At 41.7% G+C, this 15,598-nt stretch overlaps 1 protein-coding gene across 2 annotated transcripts; it reads left to right on the top strand.

The window, feature by feature from the left end:
• Positions 1–654: 654 nt before the first annotated feature.
• On the top strand, positions 655–15,016 carry Reg4 (regenerating family member 4). 2 transcript variants are annotated; one of them, XM_026413717.2, is made up of 5 exons: positions 655–718; positions 6,372–6,469; positions 7,759–7,896; positions 10,864–10,969; positions 14,949–15,016. In XM_026413717.2, exons 1-5 carry the CDS (start codon positions 655–657, stop codon positions 15,014–15,016), a joined length of 474 nt encoding a protein of 157 aa, XP_026269502.1. The 2 variants fall into 2 exon arrangements, with proteins under 2 accessions (XP_026269502.1, XP_026269500.1); XM_026413715.2 differs by having other exon boundaries at positions 655–721.
• The last annotated feature ends 582 nt before the right edge of the window (positions 15,017–15,598 follow it).

The following is a 15,598-nucleotide window of genomic DNA, read 5'->3' as shown; positions in this document are numbered from 1 at the left end:
ATATACTTTTTGATAATGGAGGAAGATAACAAAGCTACTAAAAAAAGTGATGTCAACAAACTATAAAGGAAAAAAGTGCTGGGTTGAAGTCAGATCTAGCTGTAACTAGTAAAAATGAGACTTCATAGCTATAGACCTCAGGTTTTTTTACCTTTAAAATCTGAATGCTGGGCCTTATGTTTAGTTTGAACTTTAACATTAGTGTTGGAACCATTTGATTTGCTTTTCTTGACTTTAGAAAGCCCATCACTATCTAGTTGAGAAAGCTCGCCCTCTGCTGGCTCTCTTGAAAATAACAGGAACCGGCTTTCCTGTAGTTATTAATTGCCTTCTCCATTTAGACTATTAAACTGTTCAGACTGCTGTAGTTAGGTCTCAGGCACTGGTCCAGAATGCCTTGCAGGAAAGAACAAAATCGTTTAAATTAAGTTTTCCTATCTCTACATTAACTTGATATTCTCTTCATTGCAAAATCTGGATTTCACCAGAAAAATATTATTTTCCTCCATTAAATTCCTGGGTCCTTTACATTGGTGCAAATGTGTTCTGATTGCAGATCTAGGAAAATCTAGGAGTTGCAAAGAAAAACTAACAAGGACTCTGAGATTCTTGGAGTTGAAGTATCGAAAGTACTGTCCTTAGGGGATGAGGAAGATGGCATCCAGAAGTATGCGACTGCTCCTGCTGCTGAGCTGTGTGCTCAGCCCTGAAGTCCTAGGTGGTGAGTAAGGCCATTGAGCGGGACCTGAGCCCATGGTTGATCCCACAATGCTCATGATACAGTCATGGACTTTCCCTCTCCTGCCCCCACCTCCAAAGAAAGCCATTTGAGCACTGCAGGAAATACATATTAAAGGTGCAAATGAACAACAATGTGGTAAAAAGTTCAAGGGCTCTCAAATCAAACCAACCCTAGATGGTTGTAAGCCAGACTTAAATAGAATAAATTTTGAAAGTTTATTGTGAAGGATATAGAAACGGTTGAAAACACCATACACCTAGCAGACCGCCAATAAATGATAGCTATCGTCAGAACTTTGTAATATTTAGGCAATGTTTTCTTAGAGTTCCACTGAGCAGGAACTCCAGTTTGCAAGAAATCTGCAACCTATTTGTAGAGATGACTCTTCCACACTTACAGGCCAGGAGTCAAGTACAAAGTAGCATGTCAACAAAATGGAAAGCAATGCTATAGAATCTACCAATGGAGAAAGTGGGGGATGGGGAACTGAGTGTGCTAAGAATAAACATCATGGAATATCTGAAATCTTCCATTTCCATAAAATGTGGGTTTATTTGACATAACTATTTTGTTCTACTTATGAGAAAAATGAGGCCCAGAGAAAGGTGGAGACTTGCCCAAGATCACCCAACAAGATGATGTTTTCCTCTGGCTGGCTCCTGGCCCTAAGTGTCTGGTATAATCCCATGTGGCCTTCTGGGAGTTGTATGTGGAAGAGTGAAGAATCCTGACTTGAGCATCACTTCTGTTGAGAAGAAGGGCTTCTAAGGGACCCTTAACTTAGCATTGCTGTCCATAACTTAGCATTGTTCCCACTTAACCTTGGAAGGAAATCTGAAGGAAAGCAAGCATTCTTGGGTACCATGTTGGCCCCCACAGTTGAAATCTGTGGTCCTTGCTATCTTCTACTCTTTATACGTCCTTGTACTATGTGGTTCTCTGTCCTCAACCTCACAACTATTTCTAGCTACTAATTCTTTCAACCATTTATGGGTGTTCAGATTCTGGGAACTCAGTCATCTTTTCTTTTCTTTCTTTCTTTCTTTCTTTTTTTTAGAGAGAGAGAGAGAGAGAGAGAGAGAGAGAGAGAGAGAGAATTCTTTAATATTTATTTTTTTAGTTTTCGGTGGACATATATCTTTATTTTATTTTTATGTGGCGTTGAGGATGGAACCCAGTGCCCCGTGCATGCTGGGCAAGCACGTTACTGCTTGAGCCACATCCCCAGCCCTTCCTAATATTTCTTATTGGTGCATTATAATTACACAGAATGGTGGAATTCATTGTTAAATATTTATATACGCACATGATACATCAGTATAATTTGGCTAATAGCGTTCCTTATTATTTTCCCTTTTCCTCCCCTCTTTCCTCCTCCTAATCCTTTTCCTCTACTCCACTGATATCCCTTTAATTTTCATGAGACCGTCCGCCCCCCACTACCTTTCCTTTCCTGTTTCCTCTGTGGCTTCCGTACATGACAGAAACATACAACCCTTAACTTTACAAGTCTGGCTTATTTCACTTAACACAATGTTTTCAACTTCCATTCCTTTTCTTGCAAATGGCATAATTCTATTCTTCTTTATGGTTGAATAAAACCCCATCGTGTATAGTATACATTTTCTTTGTCCATTCATCCATTGATGGGCATCAGCCACTTTTCTGAACTGGGCAAGTGTATGCAGGACTGCCCTGAATGCCCCTGCATGGTTACCTTCGTGGCCATTTCTACATGGACAGGTGGTTTCTTGCTGCTCTGGTGCTGGGCTGACCTCAGACTGGGGCTTGGCATTTGCGTCTGCTATCTCCTGGGGAATAATAAGCAAACCCGTATTTCAGATTTCACCAACCTCTCTAGCTTCCCTCTTTAGGAGCCTATGTTGTAAATATGTCATATAGAGAGTCTGTATACTCTCTGTGCTATGGCTTACAGGAAAAGTCTGATCTTGCACTTAAAGGAAGTATGGAGAACTTAGAAATGAATTTTCTCTCTCAACAGGACCCATGGTCATGATTGTAACTCTTATTGTTTCTGCAATGATTTCTTTGTTCTGGACTGTGTCTGTCCTTCACCTTGGAGCAATGCACAGGACCAATTCAATGGTTAGAGAGCCATAGAGCATCATGATTCAGAGACAACAAAAAAAGGCTTCATCTGGTTAATATTTTCAACAATATCACACTGACTACAGTAATAATGATGATTTTAATAGCAGTGATTCTATCAGCTAGTATTTATTGAACAATTACAATATACTAGGTTCTGTGCTAATCACCGTATATTCGTTAAACTAATCAATCCTCCCAGGAACTCTCTGAAGAAGATATATATTGTTAACCCCACTCTGCAGACAAGAAAACAAGACCAGAGGAGGTTAAACAATGTTCCTAACATTGCTCCTCTGGCAAGAGAAGCAGTGCCTCAGCATAACACTTCTGGTAAAGAAGTTGGTCTCTGGTGGAGAAAGACGGTCAGAGAAGTACAGACCAGATGTCAACAGCTGAGACTTCTTGTCACTGCATGCATATAATGGGGAGCTCTAGCATCATGAGAGGTGGGATCTGGGGTCTAGGGCTGCTGGAAAAACATTGATCCCTTCCTGAGGGTCCACTACACTCCCCATCTGGTGACTTCAGAGGGTCTTTCTGAGGAGGTCTCTTCATCTGCACAATGAGATACCCATCCCTATGTCTCAGGGAGGGTCTGGTACTTAGGGCATTCTGAAAAAATGTGGTTGGTTTTAAAACAAATAGCTTCAGAATAGTGACTAAGATGGCAGGAGCTTCTCCTGGGCGTCAGACTGTCTGGGGTGAAATCTTGTCTCTGTCTTTGCTATGTGATCCTAGGACCTGACCATTTCATTTTCTCATCTGGATCATGGGGATGAGTATCTAACTCATAGGGTTATTGTGGGGATGATTGGAATATATGTAAATCGTCTCTGACAGTACCTGGTACACAGCAAATGCTCCATGAATGTGTGGAGCACTAGGAGGCACAGCAGTGCCTCAGCAGAGCAGCAGTTGGTTGCATTTCTAGGAGCTGAAATGTCTCCACCAGGGGGCACATGGCCAGAGCTGCACTCCTGCGGGGCCAAGGGGAGAGGAGGGGAAGATGGAGAAAGAACAGAAGGCGAATACAGAATTGCAGATAAAGAGAGACATACAAGCCCTTGTCATTAGGAGAGAAAGTAGCTAAGTCATCTTTAAAGAGTAAGAATGAAGAATCTTGCTTTAAAAAAAAAAAAGAGTGATACACAGAGCACAGAGACCAAAGAGAAAGAGAGAGACAGAGAGACATGGAGACAGAGAAAGAGAAACCAACACTTAGAAAGACCTGGAGATGCACAGAGACAGATTGGGGAAAATAACCGAGATGGTCAGAGATGGAGAGAAACCCTCAGAGAAACAGACACAGAGGAAGGAATGAGGGGAGAAGAGATTACTGATTGTCTGGCCTGAAATGTAACATTAGGTCTCCTTTTCCCGACCCCCCCACCTCACCCACTCTGGATCCTCTGCCTGCGCCCCTGGGATCTCTGCTGTCACTACCCAGAGTCAGGAAAAGAAAAGGCCACCGCGGTGGAGGATCTGTCCTGACCCATTTGCCCACAGAACCCCAAGGATTCTGGCATTTCAGGATTAATGAGGAATTACGATCCAACTGCACCAAGAATATTGGGTGTGAGGTCAGGGCTCTTTGTCCTCAGACTTAGGGTGGAAGACTTGGGCCCTTCTTGACCCTTCTTTCAGGATATCCCCACCAATGTTAAGACAGAAGCTTTGCTTCTGAATGTGTCTTCAGGCTGCCCCTTTCAGACATCGGAGCCCAGTTCATCAGCTCTGTCTTTACGGATGATGATCAATGGTCAGCCTCCTTCTTAAGAAGATCAGCTTTAACTTCAAGGGTCAAGGATCTTCTTTGCTTTCTTTCCTCCTGATGTCGTAAGCGAGGCATCCCAACCTGCTGATCATTTCTGTTGCTAAATTCCTAATTTCTAATTATTTCATATTTATTGAAGGTTTCGAGAGTTAGTGGTGGGAACATGGAATTTTAAGTCTTAGAACTGAATCTGAAAAGCAGCTTTTCCATGTTACTGTGTGACCTTGAGCAGGTGACCACCTCCGCCTGTTTCCTCATCTCCCTAAATTATTCTGATAAAAACATAATATGGATAAGCCCCTTTGCCTAGTACCTGGCACCAAGTAAGTGATTCCTATGTAGAATTTGGTGATGGTGGTGACAGCATTAGGAGCAGCAGTGGTATAAAGTTTTTATAAATTTTGTCCAATTTTCTAGAGATAGTTGGACACAAGGCATTTAAATAAATGAATTTTTATTTAAATGAGTGTTTATTTAAATGAGTACAGTGACAGCTGGCTTGGTCTCAGTGTATTTCTGGTACCCCTCAGCACTTTTCCTTCTTAGCTGGGTGATCATTACCCATCATTCATAGACACAACAGCACATGGGAAGGATCTAAATCTATCATGAGCATCTTGTTCCAAGTCACAGCTGGGACTTACAGTACAGGAAGATGTGGCTGGATACTAGAATGAGAAAGTCCTTATATGCTAATGAACAAGAGCTTATGTGAAAGCAGTGGGGAGCACCTGGAGATGAAACAGATCAGAAGGGCAGAGCAAACCAATGACAACAGTGTCAACTGATTGGGAAGAGAAGAATGTTACTATGATAACTAGTCCGTGGACAGCCAGTGTGGGAGGAAAGACCCTTGTACCCATCCAGGGTGTCAGAGCGTAGCCACATTATCACAAAGCCCAGACTGCTAGCTTGAAATTCCCTTTGTCACCTATCCCCCTCTGTACTACCATCCACATCCCCTTCATAAACTTCCAAGTCAGGTGATGTGGCCCATTCACCAGTTGGTGAGCAGAAAGAGTGTGAGTTGCCCTGAATCATGGCTTTCTTTGCCTCAAGGCCTCTTCTGCCCAACCCATCCCCTTTTCTTAACATGTCCCCTCCCCTTGCAACAGAAGCACAGCTCACCTGTGCCCTGCTTCCAGCCAAGTTGCCTTTGAACCTGTTCCATGTATCCCCACCTAAAGGATTCTTTCCTCTCACTGATACCTAAACCCACCACTTTATACGCCTCCTCCAGTCCTGTGCTGCCTGAATCATAGTTGTTTGGTCTCAGATACCAACGTGGTTTTCTGCCAGATGCTGAGTATGTTTACCCAGTTATGCATTTTAGATCTGAGGAAATGACCACAGTTGGTTAGGGGACCCACTGTGAGACAGACCTGAGCCAAAATTCCATTGTTCACCTGACCTCATTCTTGACGGCTAGGCCACAGTATCATTTTGGGTCTCCTAGAATTAGTGTCAGTTCAGAGTCAGGGTCCAGCAGTCCCAGAAAGCTCTGACTATTTCCTTTTCTCCACTGCACAGCTCTTCTGGTAAAAGGCCACCGGTCCCTTTGAGGAAGGCTGAGGGAAAGATTTAACAGTGTACATTTTTAGCAATGCAGCAGGGTCCTTCTGAAGAAAGGACTCTTTTATCTTCTCATTCAAAGGATTCTCAATCTATAAGCTGCATCAAGGCTGGGCTTGATTGTTTTTGCTGTCATGACTTTAAATGTTTCTTACTTTTGTTTTTGAACAGATATCATCATGAGACCCAGCTGTGCTACAGGATGGTTTTACTACAGGTCCAATTGCTATGGATACTTCCGGAAGCTGAGAAACTGGTCTGATGCTGAGGTAAGGGATTTGACCATTTGGCTTCTCTCAAGCAAGGGGCCGTCCAGAGCCCCAGATCTCATTTGATTCAGAATGAGGAAGAGATCCCCCTGGGCATTTTGAGGAGAAGCCACCTGGATGGTGAAATATAGAGAAGAGGGTTGCGGTGTTCAACTCATTCCATATTGTAAGCACTGATAAAGCAGATAGGATATGCTCAGGCCCTGGATGGGCTGCAAGGACACAAGAATGAATAGGAAACAGCCCCTGACCTCAACATAGAACAAAGGAGAATGAAAAGACCAGCAGCTTTCAGGAAAAATTAATTGAATTCTTGAGTGAGGTTTACCAGAAAGAGAGTAATATGTAGAAAGGCATGGAACAGAGGCCTTGGAACTGCCTAAAGAAATGGAAGTAATCCCAATAAATGGGAGGTTTCATTGCTCTACACAACCCCAAAATGTACTGATGTTGTTTCATTGAGACTTTGTGTGCAGCATCCCCAAATAACCAGTCCCAGTAAGTGGAGATTCACTGTTGCCTCTGAATGTGGTTTATTGAAGCAACTGGCTGGGGAGGCCATGGGGGTATGATGTGGCATGATCTGGTCTCGGAGCCCCTGCACATAACTTAAAAGAAATAAAGCAAGGGTGGAGCGCCTACCACGTGATAGCTACTGAGGACTCCAAAAATAATCTATGGCTTTAAAAAGTACAGGATGAGTGAGGATTGTGACATTTGAACAGAAAATGCCAACACAGCATGAGCATAGACGATTTTTCTAAGATTATACCAAAAATGACTAATAGGGAAAACCCAGGGAAGTCTGCAGTAATGCAGTGCTTTCCTGAGCTGAGTCCTGAATAACCAGAGAGAGAGAGAGTGTGTGTGTGTGTGTGTGTGTGTGTGTGCACACGCGTGCAATGGAGGGAAGGAGGGAGAGAAAGAGTGTGTGAGAGAGCATTAAGCAAAGGAATTTCCCAAACTGCAATTTTGAGGAAACTGAACCTCAGAGAGGTGAAGTAACTTGTCAAGGTCACAAGGTCACAAGCACCAACAAAAGGCAAGACCAGGCAAGACCAGGTCATCAGGCACTTCCTCTGACCCTAAATCTCTTGCCTTCACCTTGCGCTGCCTGTTCCTCACAGACCTGACTCTGTGGCATTGTTTTTTCCCGTGGTGACAGGAGTCTCCTGTGGGATTTAGGTCTTAGTTGCTGGAGGAGTAAGAGGGGGCTATGTGAGTCCCTTCTGCTTGGCACACTAAGGGAACGTCAAGGCATCATTAATGGGACCTCTCCTTGTGTGCAGCTTGAGTGTCAGTCTTATGGAAACGGAGCCCACTTGGCATCTATCCTGAATCTAAAGGAAGCCAGCGTCATAGCAGAGTACATAAGTGGCTATCAAAGAACCCAGCCTGTATGGATTGGCCTGCATGACCCACAGAAGGTAACCCCAGACATGGCTCACAGATGCCTTTTGAAAAAGCCAGGAAGGTAGCCCCTTTCTGGGAAATGGCCTCGTGGCCCACTAATAGGGGCACAGGTAGTGGCTCTTCTGTCAGGTGCCTCTAACCGATAAAAGCCAAGACATCAGGGTCAGGAACCCAGATCTGGCCTACAGTGGAGGATATAATTTAAATAGAACCATTTTACAAACTTCTAGATAATTAAGGTCCTCTTGAATCTGAAAATGTGAAATTACCAGCTTTCTAGACCCTTTCAAAAAAGAAATTAGGTTGGTGTCAGTATGTGTGCATCTGTGTGTGTGTGTGTGTATGTGTGAGTGTGTGTGCAGTATGTGTGCATCTGTGTGTGTGTGTGTGTGTATGTGTGAGTGTGTGTGCAGGGAGACTTGTCATGAAACTCAGGTTTATTACATCTTCATTAGATCTTGAATGGAAATTGAAAACTCTTTGCTTATCTTTTTCTCAAATGCTGTTATTTCTTTTCATTATCCTTGAGTTTTTTCCCACTGAACTCTGGCTGTACTTTCCATCAATACTTCATTGTAAGACATGCCGTGTGAGGTCTCCGAAAGGTTGCTGAGGTCTGCAGTTTATAGATATTTTGTGGAGCTTTGGTTCTTAACTCATAGGGACACAGGAGAAAACCCCAAAACTTTGTTTCTTGATCACATTGCAAGAGATACCAGACATTCATATCACATTTGTCGTGAAGGCATATTTATCCTTAAGAATGCACCATAAATATCTTCCTGTTTTTTCTCCTCTTGAATAGTCTGAGAAAACCAGTAACCTTTGGTCATAGTTGCTACAAATATTTTATACAGTTACTCAACCTTTAATGATGTTTCTTTGATTATCATAAATTTTACGTTTTTATCTATTCATAATTGCTGTTAAGTAGAATTCTGCTCTTCAGAGATAGGATAAATATTTACATATATTTCTAGAAGAGCTTTGTAATTTAGTGTTTTATATTTGTGACCAAGAAAAATAAGTGACAAATAAACATTTTAAAAATTGAGTAATGTCTCTTGTAGTCAAATGATGTAAATTAAGATAATATAATTTGACTTGTTAGATTGTCTAATTTTTGCTTTGTCTTGATGAATATTTTGAAGTATATTGAGAAATTGTTCTTATGCCCAGTTTGTAAGCATGTAACTTCTACAACTGAACTATTTTGAAACATACTTTGGCAATTCATATCAATAATCTCAAAATATTCATACCCTTTAACCCATTAATTCTACTTCTGAAATTCTATCATATTTTCATAAAATATGAAACAGCTTTATGAACTATTCATGAAGTATTTAGAGCAGTATTCTTTATAATAATTTAATTTGGAAATAATATAAATGTCAATAGAAGAAAATAAAGGGAAATTATTGTACATTTTTGCCATTAAAAATATTTGGAAAGCAAGTTATAAATTGAATATATATTTTAATTTATTGAATATATATTTACAACATGGGGAAAATACTTCAAAACAATTATATGGGAAAAGTTGTTGTTTTTTTTTGATAGGACACAAAAAAGCAAAGGCAAAAATAGAGAAATAATCTCTGAAGAGTAAAGTTCTGTTTAATAGTAATTGTGAATAGATAAAAATATAAAATTTATAATAGTTAAATAATCATCAAACTAAGAAGCTTCCCTGTAGCAAAAGAAACATCAACAGAATGAAGAGACAGCCTGCAGAATGGGAGGACATATTTTCAAACTATTCATCTGACAAGGGGTTAATATCCAGAATATGAGGAACTCAACAAACTTAACAAAAAAAATCTAATTAAAAAATGGGCTAAAAATCTGAATAGATGTTTTTCAAAAGAAGACATGCAAATGATCGATGAGTGCTGGAAAATGTTCAACATCACAAATCATCAGGGAAATGCAAATCAAAACCACCTGTCACCTCACCTGGGTGAGAATGGACATTATCAAATAGAACCAATAATAAAGGCGGTTAGGATCTGGGGGAAGAGGGAACCCTGGAACACTGTTGATGGGAATACAAATTAGTACAGCCATTATGGAAAACAGTATGGGGGTTCCTTTGCAATTAAAAATTGAGTTATGATAGGGCCCAGAAATCCCACTATTGGGTATTTAGCCAAAGGAAAAGAAACTATTATGTCAAGGAGATACCTGTACTCTCAAGTTTATTGCAGCACTATTCATAACAGTCAAGTTATGGAATCAACCTAAGGATCAATAGATAAGGAAAATGTGGCCCTGTATACAATAGAATTTTATTTATCCATAAGAAAATAAAATCCTTCCGTGTGCAGCAACATAATTGGAACTGGAGATTGCTAGGTTAAGTGAAATAAGACAGACACAGAAAAATGCCACATCTTCTCACTCCTCTGTAGAAACTGTGAAGAATGGAATGGAACAGTGGTCACTAGAGACAGGAAAAAGCACGTCTTCCTGCCCTCCAGGAGAGGGAAATGATTGAAAATTGGGCACCAAAACACAGATTAGAGGAATTTTTTTCTGGCTTTCCATAGTACAATAGGGCGATTGTTGTCTACAGCAATCCCTGACATATTTCAAAATAACTTGAAGATTATCAACATTCTGAACACATAGAGATGATTAATATTTGAAAAGATGGAAGTGCCTTTACCCTAACTGATTATTACCCATAATATATGTATGTATTTGATTATCACATTATAAGTATATACAAATATTATTTCTTTATGAGTAAACAGAGAAATGCAGTGATCCATGAAAATATTCACTTCAGAAGTAAGTTTGCTGAAATAGCAGCAATTTTCTCCTCTCAGTGTTTGAGGGCAATAACTTTTCTATTTTTCATTCTTTACATATTCCTGTACTTCCCAGTTTTTACAGTGAAAACTACTTTAAAAAAGCCTACAGGGGTTCGGGCTTGGGAAGGTAGGCTGGCTAACTTCTGTCTCCTGTCATTGCAGAAGCAGCAGTGGCAGTGGATTGATGGGGCCTCATACCTGTACAGACCCTGGAGCGGAAGGTCCCTGGGTGGGAACAAGCACTGCACCGAGATGGGCTACAGGAGCAGTAAGTGCACCTGCATTCTGTACCTCTTCCCAAAGCACGGCTCCTTTCCTTGATCTGTTGAGAGCAAAGATGGACATTTTCCCTGTCACACCAACAATTTTCTCCTACAGGACAATGGCATTGCCAAAGCAAATGCTTACCAAACTTCAGTCGTCTGTGACCACTAAACAGTCTTTGCCATGTCAATATACAAGCCGTTCAACAATTTACTCTGTATTTTCTTTAGATCCACTCTTACATATTTTCTTAAATATATTTATTTTAAAATCATACTGTATACCCTGAAGAGGACACATGTCCCGCTTTGGTAAATCCAGGCTGAATCTCAGCTGCAAACTGCATACACTCAGTCACTTGGGGTTCAGGCTTGCCTTTGCTTGCTTTCATTCTTCTCTCTTTATGATACTAAATTATATTTTCCAACCTTGATACCAAGGACCAATGATGTGGAATGGAAATTCATTGTTGGGGGGGGGGGGGCTATCCTGTATAATCTGGGAGGTTTAGCAGCATCCCTGGTCTCTCTAGTCCATAGATCCCATAAACACCACTCTCCTTCCCAGGATGTGCCTACCAAAAAATCTCTCCAGACATTGCTAAGTGTGTTCTCTGGGGTCAGATTCACTGGGCATTGAGAACCACAGTCAGTAAGTGAATGGAAGTTTTCAGTGGCAAAATAAGAACACAGAGTTTTAAAGGTGAAAGAATATGTATATTTGAGAACATCTTTGTGAGTCTAAAAGACCACCATAAGTGACACCAGACCCCTCTCTTAGCCAAAAAGTGGACTGGTGCAGGGACTGGGTCAAGTACTCAGCAACTGGGTCTAGGGTAGAAAAGGGACCAGGTGCTTTGGTTTACTACTAATTGAGGGATAAAGCTCATAAGAACAACAACAAAAAAAGAGTGAGGGAACTTTCTAATAGCAAAGGGGGGAGGGTGGACATTAAGAGAAAGACTTGAGGAAGACCCTTAGAGACAGAAAGCTGGAGAGGGGATTTTTCACTGACCATCAGAGTCCATACTGCTGTACAAGGCATCCGTCAGCTCAGCTGAAAGAAACACAGTCAGGACCCATCAGCAGAAGCTACCAAAATGTGGATGCCTACCCATATGAAGGAGAAAGCAGAGCTTTCAGCACCATCCAAACACACCACAGGCTCGCCCAGGAAGTTGCGATAAACCCATTGCTAGAGCCAGCTAAGCAAAAGGTGGATGTTATAGTTTTCATTGTAGTTGAAACATTCAGAGTGTTTGGCGAGAAGCTTAATGACACACAAAAGATCCACTGAGGAGCATGTTAAATTATAAATTCCAGGTATTCATTTCAGATCTACAACATAAGGCTCTCGGGGGATGGAAGATGGACCAGCTTTGGGGAAGTGGTATACCAGATGCCTCCCAGAGTCCCTCGCAGACTCAAGTTTCTGAGGTTTCCACTAGTCAAAGTTCTCAAACAAAAAAGTCTTTTCCTTGACAGCCCTTGATCAGATGAGCAAAACAACAAAAAAAAAATCCATAGTGATGTCACCTGTATGATAATGCTGAGAACCAAGACCCTCAGTTTCTCTGGAGCATCTGGTCTGTTGCATCCCCTTCTTTCCCTGTATTTACTTACCTCAACTTGACTCTTAGAGAACAGGCTCCCAGAAAGAAACCACAAGCAAGGAACCAAGGCTGAGTGAAAACCAGGCGGAAGGTAGAATTGGAAAGGACATGGTCTTCAACCCCATCAGTGTCATTTCCTATGTAGAAAATGGATTTTTGCCCCCAGATTCCCTTTCTACTTTTTAATTTTAAAATTCAAAGTGTGTAATATTAATCTCCCAACTCATAGTGATATACACATTCTCCTCTCTCAGTGACAAGGCTCATTCCTTTTTCTGATTTCTATTTAGAAAAAAAACAACAATAGAAAAAAAATAGGAAATTTTATTCTGTGTGTCCTTTGGTCATCCTCTGGGACCTTCTGCTTTATACCACAGTGTAACTGTTTCGTGACTCCCTGGTGGTGTTGTGTTTCCTGACTTATCTTTGGTTCACTTTGAGACATTTAATAATGGTAACTACATTTTGCAGTTTATTAAGAAATTTCACATTCAATCTGGTTTGTGGTCAAGAGCAGGAGTTCTGTATTCTGAGTGCCCAGGTAGAATTCCAGCTCTTCCCATTCCTTTGTACCTCAGATGCCTGAAGGAAACAACAACTTCACCAACATGTGAAGTGCTTCCACTGCAGTGCAGGCTGGGCTCATGACTCCTGTGCCCCAAAGTGGAGGAGTTTGATCTTTACTTCCCCTTCCTTGCACTTCCCCTCCCATAATGGAGAAGGGAAGAGGAAAGAGAAAACAGATATCTCTCTAGGTGGGTACCTGGGGTGAGCTGGCTGTTCTTGGTTGCTTGAAGCTTCAGTTACAGTTTATTGATGGAATCTGTGGGTGTCAACTCAAAAGGACCCAGTAAGAACACCCTCCATCTCAAGCAGCACCCAAAGCATTTATGCTCCAAACCAGACTCAACCAGACCCCCTTGGGGTAAATTCCATGCTAGTGACCTCATGCACCATTTTTTTTTTTTTGCCCTGCACTGTGAAAATGCCCAATAAGCCTGCCATCCCCATTGCATTTACACTATGTGTCTCCAACTTTGGGCTCCATGGATGCGAACATGGGCAGTCCCTTCTCTGTGCTTCCTGAGATCTTGGAATGGGAGAGGGAATGGAGCAACATCCCTCCCTCCTAGGCTTTCTCACACCCAAGAAACACACACACTGCCAACAAGATCATGTCTGCTGGCCAAAGCCCAAGCAGACACCGAATTGGGGAAAGATGCATCACTCTGTAGCAGAACACCCTGGAATGACAGGGGACTCTGAAGAGTTTGATTTGGGGGCAGTGAAATAGTTGAGCCTCTCCTCAAAAACATCTCAAGTCCTTCAAAAGGCTACCCGCTCCTGGCTCCATCCATCTTTATAAATGGGTAGCCTGGTGGGATGTGACTGGCGTCAGCAGCTTCCAGTTCTTTGAGAAGAAGCTTCTTAGAGATCAACTATGGACTTTACGAAGGAGCACCCCCAAGTCCTCACTGTACCCTTTGTCAAACATGAGACATTTTCAGTAGATTCATGTCAAGCCTTTCCTTCCTCCAAAACAGGATGGAAGGGAGCTTTTGCAAGTGCGTGTAACCTTTAAATGGTTCTTCTTTTTGTTAGTATTTGCATTAGTAAGGGATCTCTCCACTTCCTTTAAATAAATCTCTCTATATACATACAAATAAAAGGAGGATGTATGTATATAGAGAGATTTATTTAAAGGAAGTGGCACATGAAATTGTGAGGACCGGTCAGTCTGAAGCATGCAGGGCAGGTTGGCAGACTGAAAATTCCTGCAAGAGTCAACGCTTCATTCTCGAGCCTAATGACAGTCCAGAGGCAGAATTCCTTTTGCTTTAGGGGACCTTAGTCTTTCCTCTTAAAACCTTCAACTTATTAGACAAGGTTCACCCACATTATGGAGGGTAACTTGCTTTACTCAAAGTCTACTAATTTAAATGTCCGTCATAACTAAAAAAAAAAAAAAAATACTGTCACCACAGCATCTAGACTGCTAGATATCTGGACCAAAAAACTGGACCTCATGGCCCGGCCAAGTTGATACATAAAATAGACATAATTAGCCAGGTGCAGTGGCTCATGCCTGTAATCCCAGTGGCTTGGGGGGCTGAGGCAGGAAGATCACAAGTTCAAAGCTAGTCTCAGCAACTTAATGAAACCCTGTCTATAAATAAAATGCAAAAAAAAAAAAAAGGGCTGGGGATGTGGCTGTTTGGTTAAGTGCTCTGGTACCCAAAATACAAAAACAGAAAAATAGCCATCACTGGGCTTTCCCCATATCTAAAAGCAAAACAACAAGACAACATGGGAAAGCTCTGTACTGAGCTGGATTGATGATTGATTTAAATGTCTGTTTATTCTCTTACAGACTTTGTAACTTGGAACAAAAATGAATGCAGCAAGCGCCAACACTTCTTGTGCAAGTACCGACCATAGAGCAAGAATCAAGATTCTGCCAGCCCTTGCACAAACTTCTTGCTCTTCCTTCTCTGCCCGGCTGTCTAAATCTGATCATTGTCTCAGACAGTAGACATAGCCACTAAGGTGGATAAGGTCTCTGGTGCACGGATTTTATTAGGCCTAGAGACAGAGATCTCAGGATTGGTATGCCAGTGGCTTCTAGCACTAAATGCTCACCCCACAATCTCTTTCCATTTTACTCTTTTTTCCTCCTCCCCTCTCTCTGATTGTCTCAAGCAGGCTAGGAGTGTGCATCCCCAACTGAGGAAACAGCTAGGTCTTTGGCTGTAAGTGTAAAGATTCAAAGACAGCAGAAACATAAGAAGGAGCTTCTACCCACTTCAGCTTCTCCAACCTCTCCATAGCTCATGCCCACTCCATCAGCCGTCCGCCTATTCTTCCTTTTGCCGTGGAAACATTCATCACTAGAGTCCCTAGTAGACTGAGCTGGGCTATGAATTCTTTTAATAAATAGTTACATACGTAGGAGGCTTCTGTGTTCCAATCCAGTGAGTGGAAAGGTAATATCAGACTCAGAAATACTCCTAAGCATGTCTT

This window comes from Urocitellus parryii, chromosome 11 (genome assembly GCF_045843805.1).
Source record: "Urocitellus parryii isolate mUroPar1 chromosome 11, mUroPar1.hap1, whole genome shotgun sequence".
Classification (NCBI taxonomy): Eukaryota; Metazoa; Chordata; class Mammalia; order Rodentia; family Sciuridae; genus Urocitellus; species Urocitellus parryii.
Note: the sequence above shows the minus strand (reverse complement) of the source record. Positions and strands in the feature narration are given on the sequence as shown.